The sequence below is a fragment of the Oculina patagonica genome, chromosome 8 (assembly GCF_052425735.1).
Source record: "Oculina patagonica isolate OP01 chromosome 8, crgOcupat, whole genome shotgun sequence".
In the NCBI taxonomy this organism is placed as follows: domain Eukaryota; kingdom Metazoa; phylum Cnidaria; class Anthozoa; order Scleractinia; family Oculinidae; genus Oculina; species Oculina patagonica.
In genome coordinates, this window is record NC_135765.1 from 23,681,146 (window position 1) to 23,704,801 (window position 23,656).

The window sequence follows — 23,656 nt, forward strand, 5'->3', positions numbered from 1 at the left end:
GTAAAAGCGCTCTGGTCGATCTGGCTGGAAAAATAGATTTCGCTCATTTCTTGTGTGTTGCAGGACTTCCTTGTACTTATACTAAATCCATTCATGTACTTATACTAATCCGCCTAATTGGATAGTTTAGTTTTTTTAGGAGTTTCGGTTCAAAGTTTAAATTTATTTTCAAGGTAAAATAAACAAAAACTAATAAATTCTGTAGCAAACACCACAGCCAGCTATGTTATGCCTTTTTAATTGTCATACCGATTTTCATGAACATTGAGTTCGAATCAAGCCATCAGCAAGACACCCCTATTACACAGCTTGAGGAAACACGCAAAAACGGCTCAGATCAAAAAGTGAGGCGATCTATTTCAATAAAACCGACGCAGCCGAAACGTAGATAGATTAGAAAACGGTACTACAGAAAAAAACTTAGCGTAATCGTCTTAATGAAATATTTAAAGGTTTGTAAACTTGCCAAATTTCGACGAACTTCATGTTTGCCGCTGCTTTGAGGGACTCGTCAGGACGAGTCGTTTCATCAACTTGCCTCGCAGACATACCTAAAACTATCAGAAATAAAGAAAAAATAATAAATCAATAATCTAATCAAAGATCTCTTCGAGATATCGACTTTTTTGCATGAAGTTAGTATGAGTAGAAGGTTTATCCTGGGCATTGTTGTTCGAACATATCATAGAAGTATTCAAACGTCTTTCAGTTCATGCATTTGTTTTATTTTCGCGGAGGAAATGCTGTATTTATCAGTCGCGACGCCTGGGTGCTTTGCGACTCATATACTTTGGTTTGGTTAAAAATGGTTAACTTTGACGTTTGCCTTAAAACGAAATAGTTGTTTCCTTTCGAGTTAGAAAGATTTCTACTCGGCTTAATGCAGGATTCCCGATAAAGGTTACGCACGGCAGAGTTACCTTTTGTCTTGTCACGCAATCTTAACCCCACATTGAGAAGTAAATTTTCGTTTGGATATTACCAAAAGCCGCTTCTCCTCGCGTTATTCTTTACCTTACGGCCATTTCTAACGAACATTTTTCTAATGGTGATGCATTAACTTCTGAACAGAAGCAAAAATGTTTAGCGTTTACTGCTTCCACCGGAAGTAATTTCACAACAGGCTACAAAAACACTTGTAAATATCACTTAACACATTTAATGATGTTGCAATTCTAAATTGTACAACTCAGCAGAAATAATCAATTGTCACGAAATCTGTTCCCTTTGGTTAACTATTAGCAACGTTTTAGTGTGTGAAAGACTTGTACCAGTTCAAATTTGCGTTGTTAATCGTTTTAGGTTAAATTAATATTAGCGCCTAAAGACTCTTACCAGTATAAATTGCGTTCTTAATCGTTTTAAACTTCGCTGCCTTCGAGCACTGAACCCCTTACATTCTTAATTGGTTATGTGACGTAAGATTTGGGCTACTCACGTTTTCGATTGTTATATAACGTTTGTAAATTTGACAAGCCACCTTTTTTTCTACAAGAACGGAAGTGCTGAAGCACAACTAAAGAGTGACACTTTACAAGTCACGCGCTTTGATCACCCACAGCGGAAAGTATTCCCTTGAGAAATTAAAACAGTCCCTTGAGAGTTAACAAGAAAGTGGTTCCTTTCGGTTCCAGATTACCCCATATAACTGCTATTCTCCTTCTTTTTGCTTGCAGGCAAAAGAGGTGAAAAATGATGAATCAATATAAATGCATCACGGTTCAATTGAAGGAGACAAATCGTGTTTAATAATCGGAAGCTCGACTTACATTTCTACCGCTTATACGGACGTAAGGTCCGCTCGTTATTGTTCGAATTTCGCTTGATGATTTCAGAAGAAATAGCAATATTTGACGAGCAAACTTTGACTTGATGTAGCGTATGAATCAGGTTAAGGCAGTTAACTTGTGCTTTCCCTTTCTTACTTACTTACTAGCAAAACACCTAAAAACTGCAAAGAAGAACAAAGTGCCGTGTTTATCTATCGGTACATATTCATGTATGGAGCACCTTTTTGTACCGTATAGGGCCTCATACATGACGTAGACCAAGCGACTGATTCTTTTTCGGTTGTTGTTCGACGTTCATTCTTTTTGCGATGGAAAATCTTTGCAGTGCGCCAGCAAGAAAGGGAAAGCACGAAGTAACTATCTTAAACTGATTGAAACGCTACTTAGATTGTCTCAAAGTGTGATTTTTTTGGCTTCCTTCTCTTCTTCTTCTCTCGTGCATGTGTGTCAACCGCAACCAGCATAAACAATTTGTAAACTGGAAACCTCGCAATTTTAGCCGAAATGATTATTTCAGGCTGCCAAGTTATATTGTTTTAATGTAAATAGATATGAAAAGAAGGGTAAAAGGCGGTGTTGTTGCTGTCAAATATTGTTAATTCTTGTGGAATCATCTGCGAAATTTGAACGCTGATGTCCTTACCTTCGTAGAAATGTCGAATTTCCATTTTTAAACACGATATATTCTCGCGGACATATAACCAGATGGATAACATATCTTACTCCACTGTACATTTACCAAATTATATATTTGGTGTAAGTGATTTCTGTAATCCAATTATAGAAGGACTAAAATTAAACCAAGAATGATGGCTTGATTTAAACCCGTTGCAATGTTTTAATGACTTTCTATTTTCACAATATATGTCATGTGACTTGACCCTAAGCAGATTGACATGAATAGTAGGACTTTACAAGATTTATGGGCAAAGTGTGTTAAAGATCAAAATAGATCACAAGAAACAAAACCAGCGGAAATGAAGAGTAAGCTTCTCACTCAAACTGTCAAAGACAAGGTATGTAATACTACATTTTGAAGGGAAAATTTCGCTTGAAAAGGCTTCAAATGTACCGTAATTAAATTACAGCTATTTAGTAAGAAAACGGGCCGGTTTCATTAACACTATTTTTATTGACTTATGAACTTCTTTAATAGCCTGTTGTAGACTTACTTGTTAATTGTGCTAAGTTTGCAAAACGTTAATTACTCCTTACTTCCAATGGAATTACTATAATTAGAAAAAAAACTAACTACCAATGGTATATATTGCAATTCCCGAGTTTTGATTGGGTTGCAGGCAATGGTATATGAGCTCATATACCATTAACCAAAAATACAGTTAAATATGGTAGCCGATACACGTTAACGAGAACAGCCGGGGAGCTCTTATATTGCAATTCTTTGGTTGTTTTTAATAAAACAACTATTCCACTCGCGCTTGTTGAAAATGAGATAGTTATAGCAAACTCAGCGCTACGCTCTTCGTTGACTATCTACCATCTCAAATCCAACGCGCGCTCATGCTAACTATTTAACAATTAGACTACGAGCCCGAGTTTTCTATGAGCAAATAGTCAACGAGGCGCAGCCGAGTTGACTATCGCTCATAGAAAACGAGTGCGAGTAGTCTAATTGTTTTAGTAGAAACTCTAAAGGATTGCAGTCCAAAATCTACAATATTGTGCACTTTGAAGACAAAAATCAAGAAAATTTACCGCTTAAAGAGCTACTCGCGCGCGCGACTGTTTTCTATCGGCGAATAGAAAACAGTGAGAGAACCAATCAGATTCGCGGATTTCCAATAGAACACAGCTGAGTTTCTACTAATTCTTGTTATTCGTTCTGACAAAAGAGGGGGCTTTATTAAACAGTTTTGATTTGAAGACCAAACCTTATTTAAGACATTGTCGACAGTTTCACTTTCATAACTCACAGCATAATCATGTCTGTGTATTTGTATATAATTTTCAGTAAATTCTCATGATTTCACTACCAAACACTTGTTTCTGACTGACAGAAAAGCCAAGGCTCTCTCCCTAAAATCTCCAAAGACGGCGTTGATGTTGCCAACGACGACGACAGTATTGCAGATTTAAATGATGTAACACAGTACATCAAACAATACACTGGCTATCTTGGCAATACTTATTATAGTCTGGGAGATTTCAAAAAAGCCATCATGTACCACGAACGTCATCTAAATATCGCCAAAGAAGTAAGAGACAGGGCTGGAGAGAGAAGGTCATATGGTAAACTCGGGAACGCTTATTACAGTCTGGGAAATTTTAAAAAAGCCATCGAGTACCATGAACGTGATCTAGAACTTTCCAAAGAATTACGGGACAGGTATGCGGAAGGGGATGCGTATTCTGACCTTGGCAACGCTTATTGCAATCTGGGAGATTTCAAAAAAGCCATCGAGTACCATGAACGTCATCTGAAAATTGCCAAAGAAGTGGGAGACAGGGTTGGAGAAAGTCGGGCACATGGTAATCTTGGCAACGCTTATTGCGGTCTGGGAGATTTCAAAAAAGCCATTACGTACCATGAAAGTATTCTACAAATTGCCAAAGAAGTAGGAAACAGGGCTGGAGAGGGACGTGCGTATGGTAATCTTGGCAACGCTTATTACAGACTGGGAGATTTCAAAACAGCCATCGAATACCATGAAGGTCGTCTAAAAGTTGCCAAAGAAGTAGGAGACAGGGCTGGAGAGGGACGTGCATATGGTAATCTTGGCAACGCTTATGGCAGTCTGGGAGATTTCAAAACAGCCATCGAATACCACGAACGTCATCTTAAAATTGGCAAAGAAGTAGGAGACAGGGCTGAAGAAGGACGCGCGTATGGTAATCTTGGCATCGCATGTCACAATCTGGGAGAATTCAAAAAAGCCATTGAGTACCAGGAAGGTCATCTAGAAATTGCCAAGGAAATAGGATATAGGGCTGGTGAAGGGCATGCTTATGGTAATCTTGGCAACGCTTATCACAAACTCGGGGATTTCAAACAAGCCATTGCGTACCATGAATGCAGCCTAAAAGTTTTCAAAGAAGTAGGAGACAGGGCTGCAGAAGGAAAGTCGTATTGTAATCTTGGCATCGCTTATGACAATCTGGGAGATTCCAAAAAAGCCATCGAGTACCATGAACGCGATCTAAAAATTGCCAAAGAAGTAGGAGACAGAGCTGAAGAAGGAAAATCGTATTGTAATCTTGGCATCGCTTATCACAATCTGGGAGATTTCAAAAAAGCCATCGAGTACCATGAACGCGATCTAAAAATTGGCAAAGAAGTAGGAGACAGGGCTGGAGAGGGACGTGCATATGGAAATCTTGGAAACGCATATAACAGTCTGGAAGATTTCAGAAAAGCCATCGAGTACCATGAACGTCGTCTAAAAATTGCCAAAGAAGTAGGAGACAGGGTCGCAGAAGAACAGTCGTATGGTAATCTTGGCAACGCTTATTACAGTCTAGGAGAATTGAAAAAGGCCATCGAGTACCACGAACGTGATCTAAAAATAGCCATAGAAGTAGAAGACAGGGTTGGAGAGGCTCAATCGTTTTATAACCTTGGTCTGAGCTTTGAACTGGAAGGCTCACTACTTAAGGCTCGTGACTGTTACCATTCAAGTGTGAGAGTGTTCAATGATGTTAGGCGCGATCTACTGTGTAAAGACGAGTGGAAAGTTAGCTACCGCAATTTGAACAGTAGTGTATACACTTGTTTATGGCGTCTATTGCTAAAGCAAGGCGATGTAGTCGAGGCCCTGTTTGCCGCTGAGCAAGGACGTGCACAAGCTCTGGAAGATCTTATGAATTCAAAGTATACAATCGAAACTGTTCAAAATAAGCAAAGGACAACGTTTGACGCATTTAGTGGTCTCCCATCAAATACAGTCTTTATGGCAGTTGATAAAACAGAAATCGTTTTCTGGATTATCCAGAACGGGAAATCTGTCGATTTGAAAAGAAAAAAAATTGTTGAAAATAGTTCGGTAGACGTGGCGACCACTGTTGCTGAGTCCTTAATTCAAAATGCTTATGGAATGATTGGTGTGAGAAGTAGTGCGAGATGTGAAGATCGTTCATTGGATAGGATGAGCCCTGAGGATTTGTCAAATAAGAGGTGCGATCGAGCCATATCCCAACCGATGGACTTTGATACCAATCCTTTGAGAAAAATTTATGACGTCATCATTGGCCCAATATCAGACTTGATTCATGGCAAAGAACTGATTTTTGTTCCCGAAGGGCCGTTGTGCTTGGCTCCTTATGCTTCACTCATGGATTCGAATTCAAAGTACCTGTGCGAGGATTTCAAAATCCGAGTCATTCCGTCCCTGAGTAGCTTGAAATTGATCACAGATTGTTCATCAGATTACCACAATAAGTGTGGGGCGCTGCTTGTAGGTGATCCGTGTTTAGAGGAAGTTCTTTATCGGGGACAAAGGCTGATGCAGCTGCCATGTGCCAAAGCAGAAGTAGAAATGATTGGCAAAATCCTTCACGCCGAACCACTCACCGGAAAAGAGGCAACAAAAGACGAAGTGTTGAGAAGACTTCCCTCAGTTGCTTTGGTACACATTGCAGCACATGGTCGTATGGAAACAGGAGAAATTGCCTTGGCGCCAAACACTTCACGAGCATTCCAGATTCCTAATGAAGAAGGCTTCCTTTTAACAATGAAGGATGTGCTGAGCGTTCAGTTGCGAGCAAAGCTGGTTGTGCTTAGTTGCTGTCATAGTGGTCGTGGTGAGATTAAGGCTGAGGGGGTGGTCGGCATTGCACGGGCCTTTCTGGGTGCCGGTGCTCGTTCTGTTCTTGTGTCCTTGTGGGCGATTGATGACGAGGCCACTCTAGAATTCATGAAGTGTTTCTACCAACATCTCGCAGAAGGAAGAAGTGCTAGTGAAGCTCTGAACCGAGCCATGAAGTGTATGAGAGATTCTGACGAGTTTAGTGAAGTGAAGTACTGGGCGCCATTTGTGCTCATCGGTGATGACGTTGCACTGGACTTAGATGAAGCCGACTAGATGTACCTTACTGTAAGTAAATCCTTGTTAAAGATTAAGAAAGTATAACTTTAAAAGACATAACACTTAAGACTCAGTGTTGTTTTAAGTGTTTTACAACAGCAATATGGTTTTAGCGCTATCTCAGAGAAATTTGTAAATGTTGCAAAGTGAGAACTTATAATTGAAAGGTTGCTGTTTTGGCGGTATTTTAGATTTTCAGATGACAAAAAGTAAGTGTTACAAAGTGAACTGGAAAGATTGCCAGTCGACTGCCGTCTTGAATTTGTGTTTGCTTTCGTTTTGGGACAATAATTACAGGTTTTATTTGCAAAGTGTTACAAAATGAATGAATGATAAAGGTGCTTATATAGCGCATTTACAAAGCTTAATGCGCTGTTATAATGGTAAAAAAGGTTGCTTTTTGCGCTCTCTTAGTTTTTCGGATGAGAATGATAAGATTTTGATACGAATTTGCGTTTGCTATGGTTTCCTTAACTAAGCTTTGGCCACTTTTTCAACCAATCAGAAGTAAACCAAAACCATTCGTGATTCATCCCCGGCCCGCGTTTTCCCGCGCTACTCACCGGCTGCGTGTATTTACTTCAAGTTTCGATTGACTCCGCCACTGGATTGCCTCGGTTCCTGTAGAGGGTGTGATTAATTCAATTCGTTTTGATTTTACGACAGACGATCGAAACTCGCTTTAAAAATTGAAAATTATTTTACCTCTGGTGATTGGTTCTTTTATATATGTAGCACATATTGTTTTTTCTTTTTTTTTTTTTCATCTTAGGTGGTCTACTTTGAAGCTGGAATGATGGCCTAAGTGATTAATCTTTATGAAGACTTCATGGGGAAAAAGTTAATAGGCATTATTGCTTTTATAGTTATAGAAAATTAATTGAAATTAATGAAGCTTTCCTCTCAAAAGAATCTAGTAGTAATTTTGTGTCTTTCTCTGTAGAATATTCAGTGAGCTAGGAGTAGCTTCCGATTTGTTGTCAGGAGAATACTAAATACTAGTTGAGTCAAAGAAGCTCACTGCATGACAGTTTGCAGGAAAATGCGCGTCTCCGTGTATTGCATCTGAAACAGTTAAATATTTAGCCAGCCGAAAAGCGCTATTCAGTTATACACATGTCATGTCAAAGCCAGAAATTTTGAATTTATTGTAGATTATTTCATGTGATGCGACTGTCCATGTTATTAGGGTGGTTTTACAGTTACTTGGAAGTAACCACGATAGTGTAAATACAAGGGACTGTATAGCAACATTTTGTTATTAGCAATTAGCAAAGAAAAAAATTCTGAAAAGCCAGGAATGTAGTTGCTTTAGTTATTGTATATTCCGTTTTACAAACCAGTTTCTTTTTCGATGTCTGTGGAATCAAAAGTGGAAGTATCCACACTAAAATAGTAAATTCCACTACGCGGCTTCAAAAGTAATAGCAACATTTTCATTAGTACTTGTAGCAACTTTTAGTAAGTAAAATAGTAATAAAATATAATTTGCATTTAAAATTGATGGAAAGAAAGAATTACTTCATTTTTCTAATACAAGATTATTGTAAAAGTGTTTCTAGTTGAGCAAATTCTATCGTTTGTTCTGTAATATATTTGTTCTAGATTGTTTGATTTTCTAGTATAACGAGCTTGTTTCCTATGGAGAAATCGTTGAAGCACGATTGATGTTAGTTCGATATCAAAGGCAATTATAATAAATACATTTTGTTTTTAGAGAACGTATTGGTGTCTTAAGGGTCTTAAACGGGATTCTGTTTATATTTCACTTTGGGAAGATATAAGTTTTTGTCCTCTAAGGGTCTAAAGACTACAGAAATTTTGCATTAAGGTGGGGAAATTTTCTAGTGAGGGGGAGGGGGGGAGGGGTTGGGCAACTCCCATGTCCAGGGGCGGAGGTGCTCGCCGGAAAATTTCAAATAACACCAACCTGGGCCCAAGAACAAATTATAAAGATTTTATGTCAGATTGACCTAAACCTTCAACGCAGTATAAGGTCGTTTATTTTTTGTTCCATTCAATTCTAAAAGCAGTAGCATTATGTTCTGAGCATTCCAAGGGAGTCCAACATCCGTAATTTAGAACCCAAAAGGAGTAGACGACCATCCCGTCCGTTTTACATAGAACTCATCCCTAGGCCTCTAAACCAGCACTGCCTGGTGTTTCGTCTTAGACCGCAATGAAGTTTTCCCAGTTCAGGCCTTATCATGACATCTTCAGAAAGCCTTCTGAAAAGGTAAATTTGACTTTTAGACTGGATGCAAAAAGTTAACGAAACACTATTAATATTACAAAACGTTAGATCTATTCGCCAATCTGATAGCACGCGCCGTAACGTGAACACAAGATGCAGATTCATCTTATAGAGCTGTGGTATTGTAAACCGTTTGCGTTTTTTTTTTTACAAAGTTATAACCCTTATAACCCTTTTTGCTAGAACAGAAAGCGATTTTTGTAACAAAATGACACGAAAAAAATATTTTCCATGGTTTTTATTTCAATATACATAATTCTCGAAATACTAAACTTAACTTTTAACCACAAAATTCTTCCCTTTTGAAGAACACCAACTACAAATAAGTGAAGTGGTCATAACAAACTGTGTATTCGACTACGACCCACCTTGTGTTGGTGTAGGGGGGGGGGGGGGGGCTATGCAAGATGCCAGCTGTCTGTTTAGCCATACGAACAAAATTTATTGGCCTCAAAATTTGTGTTGAGACTTTCATATTCGCTGTGCATGAATCTTGTATTGCTGGAGAATTGGCACAAGGAGGTTTCAATCTTCTTCTTACTGTTGATTCTCTTGATAGGGTGGCGCTATACAAACAAGACACCATCTTTTAAGGTGCGTTACATGAAGAGACCACCTGTCTTTTTGCAGAGTGGTGGGTCCTGACCTATTACAATAGTTTTGACCATTTCCCTTACCTAACATACTAAACTCTTGTATACCAAGCTTAAAATAGTGATGAACACTCCAAATCTTACTGTGTACAGTTATATTTACATTTATTTTCGATGCTAGTTGGATATGATAGTTTGATGTCACAGTCGAATCCAGATTTCTCCAATCTCTCGATAATTCGAAACAAAAGTCATTTCATATAAATTTGCTTCACTCAGTTGAACACTGTATTTTTACCCACGATTTCTCGAACGTCCGATTCTTAACCAATTTTCGATTCCCTTGGGGGCTCGGGAAATCAGGGTTTCACTGTTCATGAATGGTATTATAGGAAAATATTTCTTATATACTTATTAAACCGAGGATAATTATGCCGGGGGCCTGGGCTTCCAATATAAAAGTGATAGAGTTCATGTACTTCTTAGGGTTACAATTTATGTTTAGTACCGATTAGATTTTATTAAATTTAATTGTAGCTATCTCGGCACAACTGTGAAGAACAACTTGTGCATGAAACACTTGACTTTCCGACTTGCACGATACATCATGTATGCATAAGTTAGTTTTTTTTTTATCATTTGATTGTACAAATCCTCAAAAAGAGAAAAAAATATTTCTGAAGAAACTTGATCGATCATGACTTATAAAAGTTAAACCCTGGTACGTGTATAAGAATTATGGACAGAGCAAATCTCTGCATATAATGAACAAATCTTGTAAGTCCAGCCAAGCAGAAGAGAGTAAAGGAGAAGGCAAGAAAGTGGTTTATAGAAAAAAGGAAATTTCTTTCTTCTCTTTTAATTGCTCCCATCACGCCACTCCACTATCCTAGGATAGCTTGCTGTGTAACACCTTGAACATTTAACTTATAAGTGTTTATGTTGAACACCAAAATTCCTCCAATTTACAACCAAGTACATTCATTAAAAACTGGAGTTGTGTATGTGTGTGTGTGGGGGGGGGGGGACCCCTACGGGAGGCAGGAAAGGAGAAGACGGGAAGTGAGCAGGATTTTTAAGGTAGACAAAACCGGGAGATATGGGGAAAAAATTTGGAACATTGCGTGACATTTTGCTAAAGAGAAACCAAAAAGAGCCGGGGACCACGAAGAAAGGAGAGGAACCAGGAGGGGAGGGTACGGGAAGCAGGAAGTTAAAAACCCTATGACCCATCCACTTATACCAAACCCCGACCGTCTTATATAAAACTATAAAACTCGGTCACTTTTAGCTTGATACGCTCTAAATTGTAACAAACATCAATTGACAAATGACTATTTAACAATTAGACTACGAGCCCGAGTTTTCTATGAGCAAATAGTCAACGAGGCGCAGCCGAGTTGACTATCGCTTATAGAAAACCAGGGCCAGTAGTCTAATTGTTTTAGTAGAAACTGTAAAGGATTGCAGTCCAAAACCTACAATTTTGTGCACCTTGAAGGAAAAAATCAAGAAAATTTATCGCTAAAGAGCTACGCGCGCGCGCGAGCGACTGTTTTCTATTCGCCAATAGAAAACAGTGGCGCGCGCGTAGCTCTTTAGCGATAAATTTTCTTGATTTCGTGGGAGAACCAATCAGATTAGCGGATTTCCAATAGAACACAGCTGAGTTTCTACTAACAATAATTAATTATAACCTTGCAGTGCTTAGCGACTCCACACATGTATTTCATCTCCGTCTCTCATGTTGTACGTGTATAGCTTCTTTGGGCCATATTTCATTTCGTCAAGAGCAAAGCAAAACTCAACGTCATGGTAAAGAATCTTAAATCCTGAAGGTGGCAATCCTACAATCTCACTTAAATATTTCTTCAAGCTTGTTGTGCTCTGCATAAGGTTTATTTCCCTCTTAAAAAGGGGCTCATCATCATATATAAAGGAAATCACGGCAGATTCTTTTGGCTTCAAGTTGACCTCAGCCAGTCGGTCTAACACGCCATAAGTATTCACCAATTCATGATACCTTGAAGGTGGACTTTCGTCATCCATGTGATGTCGAATGAAAAATCGTTCAGCGTCTTCTCTTTCCATTTGAGTCACCCCAGTCTTGTTCAGCTTTTTTATGTTAGGAAGCCTTGCAACCAGGAGCTGACGTTTCTCTTGGTCTGAGTACTGATCTAGCAGGGGAATCCCCATAAGACTGACATCTGTCAATCCTGGGAAGCATTTTAGCGCCTCAATGGCTTCCCATGTGTCCAGCAGAGTATCATTTAGGTTCAGGACCTTGAGGTTTGGAAACTGTTGTGGAATCTCTGTAGCAATGATGTTTTCAAGAGGGCACTCTGACATGCGTAGCTCTATTAAGCCTGGGAACACGAATCCTAGCTTTCCAATCTCGTCCCACTGTGTGATGACGTGTTTGTTGATTGACAGGCTTCTGATGCTGGGATATTGCTCGGGTGAGTCTGGAATGCTTTCATAGCCATTAAGACTCAGGTATAGGTCTTGCACTCTATAGTTTAAAGAAAAACTCTTATTAGTACAACACATGTAAAACATCCTCAAATTTCCTCAAAATGCCTCATGAGATAGGAACAAAACCAAATAAAAATTAAACCAAAGCTGTGTTCAGTTGTAAATGTATTTTTTTTGTTCTGTGTACTTTGAACAGGATGTCGAATGGACTTTCTCAAAGTCCTTTCATTTTGCCTTTTCTGGTAGGTTGAACGACTTTGGCGCTCACTCGGTTGCTTCGTGACCTGGTGAAAGCTCGCTTAAGAGAGTCATGAGAGATCGACTTGTAGCAAGTCTAGATGTCAAAGGGGTATCAGGATTTTTCAAAATTATACGACTTTTTTAATTTTCACAAACATGTTTCGACGGTACATCCATCATCCTCAGTGTGACAGTTATGAAAGTTTACAGTGATTAAAACATGCTTGTTACAAATCGTACGTGACATTGCGTTGGAAAACAATATGCTAGATAAATTTCGAGGTTAATGGAATTAAAAGATGCACGTGTGCGTGCAGCTATAGGGAAAGTGTCAAATATATGTGTTTGACCTGTTGATTAAGGTCAGGCTTTTCCCACTTGATGTACATAGACTCCTTAAGCTTAATTTGGTACTTGGTGGGTGTAGAGTCTAATATCTCAAAGCAGTCTAAGAGGTACGGCACGACTCTGAAGCCTGCAAATGCTTATAAACGTGAAAAGATCTGTATCAGAATTAAATTGTACCTGTGACTAGTCTCAACATTGTTTAAATTAAGTTTAATCCAGGAGATTAGAGGATCCAAGTGGTTCATTAGTGCAAGCACATAAAGTCACATAATTCTTACCAGTTTCTGTAACATGAAGCAACTACATGTAGCTACCTTCCTGGCCCTGGCATTCGATGGAATGTCTATCGGAGGTACCCCCCAACACTTTGCAGGTTGGGTCACCCTAAGAGTTTACCAACACTGGGCATTTACTTTTACCGTACTGTGCAAAGGAATGTAACTGAATTTTACTGAATTTCAGCTAGTATTGTTCATGCCATATATCAATGACGATATCTGGTGGGAAGAGCATGATTTTACAGCAGAGATTTTGAAGTAATTTCACTATAGATAAAGCTGCATGGAATTTTGAATGCTTGCACGAAAATTCACAAATCTGTAAGTATTGATGAGATTTCAGTCCATCTTTACCTATTAATGTATTAGCTTATTGTCTTGATCTTAATCTGGGTCAAGAGAGGCACAGTGCACAAGAACATTGTCAATACAATGAACCCAACTTGGGCTGGAACCTGGAGCTCTCATCCCAAAGACCTGTACACTAACCATAGGCTACTGCACCTCCCCCCCCCCCCCTCTTAAAAAGGGATTAAAATAGGTTCTACTTAGGAGAAGTTAGAACTTGATCACTTCTGTAGATAATGAGTTCAATGCTAAACCTACCCAGTGAGACAATTAAGAAGAGAATAAACTGTCTCCAAAGGCATGGCGGTGTTGTTCAAAATGAGTTTTTTGATGGACGCCAGTGACTCCTTGCAGTGCTCTCCCATGAATGGAGTTAAGTCATCAATCCTTTGCGACAAGTAATTTTCACTCAGGTTTAGAAACTCCAACTTCTGTAGCTGACTAATTATTTGAAATACCTACAGGACCAAAGAAAACATATACATCCCCTTTAACTATAAGCTAGCATATTGGCACAAGCTAGTCATTAAAGAAGTATACTATGCTTCCACTGTACTGAGGCCTTGAAATAAAGGAGGGTAAGGGAGGAAGGGACTAACTATCCTGCACGCAGCTGATGTAGTGAGACAATAGGGAGACACCTCATGGCATATTTATACCACGTAACACTCAGTTCATGTAGAATACTAGCTACTGACTAAACAGCACTGCGGTTAGCCTTAAACTAGCACTGCGGTTAGCCTAAATATAACTCTGGTTAGCCTAACTAGCACTCCGGTTAGCTTGAATAGCACTCAGGTTAGTCTACTTTTGCTTGGGTTGCTTGTGGTTAGCTTTTATAATAGGGTTAGGATTTCTATCTAAACAATCAGGAATCCTGGCAGCTGGTCGTCGGTGGCCTAGTGGATATCGCTACCACTTAGCATGCCGGCGACCCAGGTTCGAAAACCTCTTGGTCTCAACTGTTTTAACTTAAAGAAATAAGTGTGATTTATACCTCATGTATGAAAGAATAAGAAGTCTCACTACTGAGCGCTAAAATAGTCACTCCCAAGGGAGGGAGGGAGTGAATTTGAACTTAGCTGAACTTGCAATCTTATATTAAGTAGGACTGAGTGTTTTCCTTTAGGAACAAAACTGGCATGCATTTTTTAAAAGAAACCTTAAGATACAGTACTGTAGCAGTGTAACAATCACTGTATTAAAAAATGTTTGAGTACATATATTTTTTCTCAGCTACTGTACAATGATATAATTTCCAACCTCACGAAAATCAGAAAGATCATTTTTGGCCAGATCCAGTTCCTCGACATTTGGACAAATGGACGCAATCTCTCCAACAGGCCCTGCGCAGTTGATTCCATGCCCATCAAGAGTGACGATTCTTTTTTGGTAGTGTTCTGATTGGTCAAAACAGGCTGAAAATGATGTGTGTTTGTAAGTAACTTTGTAAAGTACTACAGATAAAGAAAGCCTGAGAAAACAGACTTTCAGGCAAAATCGCTGGTTACCTAGATTGTAGTGTTATATTTTAGTAAAGTTGTATAACAGTATCTTCCACTATTTAAATCAATCTTGTTTTCCAAAAGGTTCTGAAGGAATAATACAGGCATAATACAGGCATAACGAGGTGGCACCTGGGGAGAGGGGTAATCCCTATGGTTGACCATGCGGGGAGGCTATATCCGAAAGAGGTACCCTTTACAGGCTGTAGGTATATAATAAAAGAGTAGGGATTTCACGAGTTGAAGTACCGGTATACAAAAATCCAAGGAAAACTGTCATTTAGGTATCTGAAAGTACCTTCCAAACTATCTTGAACAGACCCACTGAATGGTCAATTCACTTTTAAGTATTTTAAGGAGGCCTTCCAAGGGGTTAAAGTGACAAGCAACATGACCCTGGATACTGGCGACACAGGAACATTTTAACAGCAACAAACGACATCATTACAGCACTTAAATGCGACAGCGACACAATGTGACAGTAACACAATAGGGGGAAAAATGATCACAACATGTACAGCTGTTGGCTAGGTGACATGGGTTCTCAGAAACATGTGACATTGTGACACAGCTACCCCCCCCCCCCTTTGAAAGGCCTCTTTAACAAGTGATTCAAATAAAAATAAGAAAAGAGGTGCAGTGTCTCTTCTGTAGGTATGTGAAAGGAATACCATTTTAATTGGTATATACATGTTTGAAGGGTTAAGGTTTAGACTTCAGTGTGGAGCCTCCCTGTTGATTTTGTATTTTAAGTACCCTCCTGGGATGGGGTGGGGGCACATGGCTTTTTGAAGCCTTTAAAGCTGATTTCCAGTCCGTACTGCGAAGACTCGGGGTTTGTTTTCGTTTTTGTTTTGAATTCGTTGAAACATTACACTTCGGTGACAGCATACATGAAGTTTTTTAGTCCGCCATTACAGTTCGTTTCGTTCAAGAATTTCCGATGAGCTGAAACGTCGGTTTGAAATAGCGTCAAGGTTCTTCTACTCGTTATTATTTGTTCTGCAAGGATATCTGGCGTTAATAATGAAAAAAAAAAAAAAGGTAAGTTTGTCGCGGAATTTTTAGTTTTGCTTGTAAACATTCGTTCGTGGTGGGCTCACATAAACATTGCAGCCGAGATTGCGCAGTACGGACTGGAATTCATATTTAAAGGGTTTCTTTACTTTGTTTCATACAGCACTAGATTGGGAAGCCATATCAATTACTAAATTTGTGGTACCCCTTAAGAGGTTTACCAGACAGTTTAACTGAGAACACTGAGACCACCGATCGACTATGAAAATAAAATCTAATTAGGCTAGCTTAAGACAGCAATGTCCTGGACAGTGCATCTTGAAGAAAATTCCTTTTTGGTCGAGTTTTTTAAAATTGTTTGTTTGCAATTTGGGACAATATGCTAGTAAGCTTAATATTCAAAGAATGTTAATTAAAATTAATTACGTTTCTGCAGTGTAGATATAAGCTGAAGTAAGAGTAAAAATGTTAACTATTAAAAGCTTAAGTTTAAGCCTTAAAATGTAGCCAATAAGTTTAATTGGAACTTTACAAAACTCCTTCGAATTTAGCACATGACTTGTACATTCTTTATATAAATGGAAAAAGATCTGACTAAAATATGTTTCAATATAAAGCTAAGAAACAGAACACTTGAATTAACCTACCTTTATGCTTTGGCGATCCGCCAATATGTATAAAGCACAGGTTCTCGTCGTTTTCATCGTCATCAAAGCTATATTTACTAACAAGGGCATCCTTGAAAGAAATTCTTCCTTTTTTAGCTTGGGATTCCATCATGATCTCACCAAACGCATAAAAAGAACTCGTTTACACGTGCAAAAGTTTGGATGTTGCTATAAGCGACTTGACTTGCGGAATACTGCAGAAAAAATGAACAATTTTTGCTGATCTTTCAGAAATATTTAAAATAGTCACTAGGTATTGTTAAACGTTGCGTGTCACGCAATGATGCGAAGAAATGGCCTAGTCACGCGACTAAAACTAGAGAAACTTGGCCAATATCAAGCTTATATCTTTAGATAGCTTATTCCTGCAAATGCTTACCTTTCCGGATATTAAAAGGGTATTTTTCTTCGATATTTCTTCCGAAAATGACCGAGCAAATATCCTTTTGTTTTTGTTTATGAATGACCGCAAAGGATCAAGGATTTTTTATGTGTAGGGTCTGGATCCAACTACGTCATTTATTGCGTAGCCTCGTTCCCAGTGTTTTTCCACTTCCTGTACACTGCCGGCTATTTCAGTTTCTGCCATCTTGTGGAATTTCACGTGAAATTTATACGAAATTTTGGCGTTCTAGACACTTATGAAGGCTTCTCTGTAGAGATTTCTCCGTCTACTTCCTTGAACGAAGGTTCTGACCATCAAAACCAACACAATTTTGAGCTCAATGGTGGAAAAGTAACCACAGTTCTCGTATTAAATGTTGAGCTCTGGGCTTTTCGCCAGAGTGGCGTTTTACCCTTCCTTGTTGTGGGGTATAGCCACGGAGAGCTCAACAAAAAGATGGTATGATCGTGTAGATACTCACATTATTTTGGGAGCATTGCCGTTTAAAAGTCAAACTAAAGAGGTTAGTACACCTTTGGAGAAAGTTCATCAATACCATGGGTAATGCACCTATCAATGTTAAGCCCGAGGGGGGGGGGGGGGGGGGGTCGGGCTAACCACGGGAATTTGATCGTGAGGTAGGTCCCCAGGGTAGGGATTTTGATCGTACGTGATGGCCCCAGGGTAGGAATTTTGGTCATATTTGAAGGTTTGAAGGGACATCTGACCACCTTTCATGGGGATTTTGACCAATTATTTTGTCCCGGGGGTGGGGAATTTGACATTTTTTATAGAAAATGTCAAAATCCCCACCCCTTGCCCGACCCCCCCCCCCCCCTCGGGCTTAACATTGATAGGTGCATAACCTCTTTGGGCTGTAACCGGGGGAGGAGGGGGTGGGGGGTAGTGGTTGATTGTACATTGATAATAGACCTTATCGCGGTTTTCGACACCATCTTGACGGGTAGGCAAAGCGGGTAGAAATTACAGTGTTTGTATGGGAATCTGACGGCAAATATATTTTACAAAAATTGAATTCAGGACAACTTATGAATTGTAGGATGTAGCTTGGCTAGAAAGTGTTAAGTTACGTTTTTAATTTTTCCATACAGTTTTTTTCCGCATGATTGACGCGGTTAGCAGGAAAAATTATAGACAAATGTATGGAAAAATTAAAAACATAACTGAATGCTTTCTAGCCCAGCGACAACCTTCAAACTTGTTGGATAAAAACTTTTGCCTAGTATTTTAACTAAACAATTCATAAGTTGTCCAGAATTCAATTTTTGTAGAAGATATTTGCCGTCGGATTTCCATACAAACACTGTATATTTTTCTACACGCTTTTCCTACTCGTCAAGATGGCGTCGAAAACTGGCGTCAATTGCACAAGAGAGTAAACCCAATGTATTAGAAATTATTTAATTTCATGTCAGTTAGGAGAATCAACCCTCCAAGTTTATTTTTTTCCTTAGTTAGTGGCCATTTGACCACCAACTACTCAAGTTTTGGTCGCCAGTGAAAAATTTTAGTCACCAAATTAAGCTGATGCTTTCAATCCTTCCTCTCAATTTTAGTCGCCAGGCTGGCGACCTTGGTTCAAATTTAGTCGCCAGCTCCAAAATTTTAGTCGCCATGGCGACTAAAATGGTCTTAACTTGGAGGGTTGAGAATAAGTGTCAGTTTTGGCAAATCTTCGTTACAGCGCTTCGCAAAGAGTTTCCGAATAGTAATGATGATGATATTATTTTAATTAGAGTTCACTACATGTTTTGTAGCTTGTGGAAAACGAAAATGTCAGAGGAGTAGTGACCATGAATGAGGACTATGAAACAAGATATTTTGCCAACAGCAAGGAGGTAAACACAAATAACTGATTTACAGCATGACATCTCCAAATTGAAAGTCAGAAGTTTCAATGAAATTCAAAGTACCGGTCGCCAGCTGGTTTGAGCAGAGTTTCTGACTGTTTTAAGAATCTCTCCAATCATTCTTCAATTTCTCACTTCTATTTAGGGGGAAATTAAATCAATAATAATTTGATCTAATGGTATCAGTCGGGGGGGGGGGGGGTACTCCCTAAGATTTACTACGGGGGTGTGCCGCTGAGTCTCTGAACCTGTTCCAGAGAAAAAAAAGCTGAATTTGCGACCCTGTTCCAGACAAACATTGCAAAATAGGTACCCTGTTCTAGACAATATCCACAATAGAAATATATGCAGATAGATATAAAAACACAAGCGTATATCACAATGTGCTCACTTGGCTTCATCTGTGGCTCGGAGATAAAGCAATGAGGGGAGTGGAGTTTCATAGCTAACCTCAATTGTGTTTAATCAGGATTCTGGGAAAAAATCGACCCTGTTTCAGAGTGGAACAGTGGACTAGCCTGCGAATGCAGATGTATTTCTGGCTGTCATTTCTCTCCTACTTTTCAGCAGAGAGAAAACAATGACAGCCGGAAATACATCTGCGTTCACAGGTTAGCTGTGGAGACCATGTTTTAGCTCATTGCCAGAAGCTACTTTGTGTTTAAAAAGTGTTTGGGATTTTATTTAGCCTGTTCCAGGAATTCGGTAGTTGGGAGCAGAATGTAAAATACATGTAGGAAAGTGTAAATAGCAGAGAGTTAGTCAGATTGAAAGATATGCCAAATGAACTTAACAAAAGCTTGTTCAGCCACCCCAGGGGGGAGGGCACTCCCATATATGAGCTATATAGGTACAGTGCCGCTGTGAAGTGTATGGTTTTCAAGCAGTTTAGGCTGGGATAGGGTAAAGAAATCAAAGAGTTTTGGTCTCAAATGGGGCGGTTGGGGTATCATTTGATGCGAAACTGATCGGTGTTAACATTGTTGACAGATAGTTTTCCATTCAAAACACTTATAATAGGACCTAATAGCAATACAATTCTAAAAAGGCAAGTCTGGGATAGGGTAGGGATTTTCGGTGTCTAGTTTATTATAGGGTTGCAAAATTAGCTGAACATGGTCTGGTATAGGGTAAGGGTTTCAGAGTTCTAGCGGCATACCCCCACCCAAAAAAATAGTGCCTTTCCCGGGTCAGCCACCAAAGACCTTCATATGTTTATTTTTTTAAAATTTTACAGTACAGCATTACATGTAGAAAATTTTATTTTTGTTCCTAACAGGACTGGGCAGAGTAGGGTGTCACTCAGTTGCAGCTGGCTACAATAGACTTTAACAATGCACCATCCCAAGAGATGCTCAGGAGGGGGGTGGAGTTCATTGAAACAATGAATGGGAGTGAAAATAGTGTTTATGTTCATTGCAAGGCAGGAAGGGGACGAAGCACGACACTAGTGGCCTGTTATCTTATGAAGGTAAAAAAAGAATAAATAAAAGCAGGGGTGCACAATGGAAGTCCTGCCTCATATACTAGGGCTTGTGGATTTTTTGCATCATTTTTTTGTACTTTTTTTGTTGGCAAATACAGTAGAAAAAAAGGGGGGAGGAGGCTCGAGCCAAACGGCCCATACTGCCGGAGCTTATCCCAGTTTCTAAAGCATTAAGCAGCTAGGAATAAATTTCTATTCCCCCCTGAATGGGATGGTACTCCATCGCAGGTTACCCGCCAGCATTATGTCACCCATTTATACACCTACACATGGAACATCCATTTTCTAAGAACTCTGCAACATGTATTTTTAATAATTAATTATTATTACAATAGTTAAGTTTTGATTTAGTAACCAGACCACTAAAAATCCATGACTGTTTCAAAATATCATCTGTAAAATTATTTTATAATACTACTTCTTGAGCAGTCTTAAATATTAACAAATAATTCAGGCAGGATTAAGTTTAAGCCTCCCCCCCCCCCCCTACCCCCCTCAAAAAAAAGGAGTTTGAAATCTTAAGGTGGCCCGCGGGTATTTATGAGGCTGACAGTTCCCTCTTTCAAGCGCGTTTTAAAACGGCAAAACGTAAAGCGATTGCTTAGATTTTTGAGAATCTGAAAAAAATAATGCTTAAATTATATAAAATGATAAATTTTATGGCGATCAAACGCGATTTGTTAAAGTTATGAGCGATTTTTGGAAGCCTTCGTTTTTAATGAAATGCGATTATTTTAAAAATGCCACGGTGATTTTTTCTGTAATTACCCCAAAACGCTGCCAAACAGTTGAAGTTTACTCACAACAACTTACAGGAAAATCCACTCCGTAGATTTCCTGAAAGAGCGACATCTTTATTTTGCCTTTAAAAACTGTTGTGTTATTCGTCTGACTTGACCGTCGCATAAATTTGATACTTATACTAACCCAGTACCAGCCAGTTTTGAGTCTGATCACGGTCACCTTAATCTTGTGTGTAAAAGTTAAAAAAATCGTGTATATACATCAAATGTTAGCAGTCAATAAAGATGGATGGTTTTCAGCCGAATTTTTGAAAATATCAAACGAATGACGTTATTTAGAATTGCGAAAATTTTGTCGATTTGTTTTTCATTTTTTTAAAGCTGCAGCTAGAACAGGATATTGCAAAGGTTTGTGCCGAGTTTCAGCGTGTTCCTATCATACGGTTTGAAGAATTTCGGTCGGAAAGTCAGGTACATTTACTTTCCAAGATTTGGTCGCTTTGTAAACCCCGCATTTCGAATAAAATTATACTGTTGTTTTCGAAGAGAGGTGTTGCTTTCAAATTCCGCACGATCTTCTACCACTTGGAAATAACACAGCCTGAAATAGTTACTACTAAAATGACAAATACCGTTCCTGCACATGTATTCCCTGACGGTAGAAGATCGTGCGGAATTTGGAAGTAACACCTCTCTTCAAATAACAACAGAATAATTTCATTCGAAATGCGAGGTTTACAAAGCGATTACAACTTGGAAAGCAAATGTACCCGACTTTGCGACCGAAATTCTTCAAACCGTATGAACGAAATACGCTGAAACTCGGCACAAACCTTTGCAATATCCTGTTCAAGCTGCAGCTTTAAAAAAATGAAAAACAAATCGACAAATTTTTTGCAATTCCAAATAACGTCATTCGTTTGATATTTTCAAAAATTCGACTGAAAACCATCCATCTTTATTGACGGCTAACATTTGATGCATATACACGATCCTTTTAACTTTTACACACAAGATTAAGGTGACATCAGACTCAAAACTGGCTGGTACTGGGTTAGTATAAGTATCAAATTTATGCGACGGTCAAGTCAGACGCATAACACAACAGTTTTTAAAGGCAAAATAAAGATGTCGCTCGTTCAGGAAATCTACGGAGTGGATTTTCCTGTAAGTTGCTGTGAGTAAACTTCAACTGTTTGGCAGCGTTTTGGGGTAATTACAGAAAAATTCACCGTGGCATTTTAAAAATAATCGCATTTTATTAAAAACGAAGGCTTCCAAAAATCGCTTATAACTTTAACAAATCGCGTTTGATCGCCATAAAATTTATCATTTTATATAATTTAAGCATTATTTTTTCAGATTCTCAAAAATCTAAGCAATCGCTTCACGTTTTGCCGTTTTAAAACGCGCTTAAAAAAGGGAACTGTCAGCCTCATAAATACCCGCCGGCCACCTTAAGTTATGAAGATGGTGAAACTGTAAAACAGTAAGGAGGGGGAGGGGGAAGGGGCAGATTGCTGATTGTACATGTAGAAACATTCTGGTTTATAGAAAAAATGTTAAATAGGTTTTCTGCATTAGTCAATTTTTCTTTTCTTTTTTTTTTCTTTTCCTACAGGCAAAGGGATTAACACCAGAGGGAGCTTATCAATACATCAAATGTAAAAGACCTCACATCCTTCTTGCCCCTCGGCAATGGGAAGCAATTAAACTATTTCATAAGAATCTGGCACAAGATGATCAAAATGCAACATTATAAAATTACCAGTATATTACATGTATTTATTACAAAGTAATCAAAATTATTGTTAATGATAAATTATTTTTACATGTAAACAATATCTTGTGGACTGACAGTAAGGACTGTTGCATCTAATGCACCTTTTTTTCCATTTTCTTTAAATCAATAATATTTTTTTTCATTAATTAAGAAACAGCATTGTTAATAGAAGCAACGCAACTACTGGCAATACAACTACTGTAAATTGTATAAAGTTAGTTTTTTTTTTTTTTTTCAAACTTTAACTACTTATTTTAAAGTAGTCATTGTTAAACATGCATTTAAGCAATAAATAAAATGATTGTGTTATTCATCATGTACCTACTGACTGTTTATAAAGGGGTATTTCCCATGTAACAAACTAAATACACTGTGCATCTAATTTATTTTAATAATTTTTTTTAATCCTTTCAGAAAATTGTATGAATTTTTACAATTTCTTTGCTCCTTATGAACATTTATGAACAAGTGGTCATTCTTATCAAGACTAATTTTCCGAAGGAAAAAAAAATCAATATGAGCTTAAATTAAAGAGATCTTGATTCTACAATAGGTTTGAAATAAAAATACCGGTATAAATTATATATTTGTAATTCTCGCTTTCAGTTTTATGTGCAAAGTGACAACAAACTGTGTCTTTTGATGTTAGACCAAAATCTACCAATCGCAGCCCAACGGCATGACCTTCTGAACTTGTGGCTCATTTCCATGTTAAAATGAAAAGCGCTGTTTGACAATGATGTGCCAATTAAATCCAAACATGTACATGTAGTGTACACAATTCATGCCAAAACTTTTATTAGTGTACTGTAAAGGACAGCGAGGCCTTA

The 23,656-nt window shown here is 38.5% G+C and overlaps 3 protein-coding genes and 1 long non-coding RNA gene across 4 annotated transcripts in view; 2 read left to right on the plus strand and 2 right to left on the minus strand.

Annotated features, from left to right (window-relative positions):
- Positions 1-7,139, plus strand: part of LOC144663541 (uncharacterized) — a 16,643-nt gene extending 9,504 nt beyond the window's left edge. Inside the window, exons 6-7 of the mRNA XM_078524523.1 lie at positions 2,681-2,806; positions 3,809-7,139. Of these exons, the coding sequence (XP_078380649.1) occupies positions 2,681-2,806; positions 3,809-6,829 (3,147 nt within the window). The 3' untranslated portion in view covers positions 6,830-7,139. The remainder of the gene's footprint in view (positions 1-2,680; positions 2,807-3,808) is intronic.
- Positions 7,140-8,014: 875 nt separating this feature from the next.
- On the minus strand, positions 8,015-8,365 carry LOC144663611 (uncharacterized). Its single transcript, XR_013572636.1, has 2 exons — positions 8,242-8,365; positions 8,015-8,178 (listed from the first exon to the last, which is right to left on the minus strand). It is a non-coding gene; the product is annotated as an uncharacterized LOC144663611 (long non-coding RNA).
- Positions 8,366-11,307: 2,942 nt separating this feature from the next.
- Positions 11,308-17,004, minus strand: LOC144663577 (tubulin-specific chaperone cofactor E-like protein). The gene is made up of 5 exons (XM_078524587.1): positions 16,938-17,004; positions 16,538-16,752; positions 14,632-14,786; positions 13,627-13,826; positions 11,308-12,191 (listed from the first exon to the last, which is right to left on the minus strand). The coding sequence occupies exons 2-5, from the start codon at positions 16,668-16,670 to the stop codon at positions 11,387-11,389; spliced, it is 1,293 nt and encodes a 430-aa protein (XP_078380713.1). The 5' UTR covers positions 16,671-16,752; positions 16,938-17,004; the 3' UTR covers positions 11,308-11,386.
- Positions 17,005-17,123: 119 nt separating this feature from the next.
- LOC144663604 (phosphatidylglycerophosphatase and protein-tyrosine phosphatase 1-like) lies at positions 17,124-23,140 on the plus strand. The gene is made up of 4 exons (XM_078524622.1): positions 17,124-17,466; positions 18,722-18,802; positions 20,094-20,285; positions 22,665-23,140. Exons 1-3 carry the CDS (start codon positions 17,317-17,319, stop codon positions 20,106-20,108), a joined length of 246 nt encoding a protein of 81 aa, XP_078380748.1. The 5' UTR covers positions 17,124-17,316; the 3' UTR covers positions 20,109-20,285; positions 22,665-23,140.
- Positions 23,141-23,656: the final 516 nt, after the last annotated feature.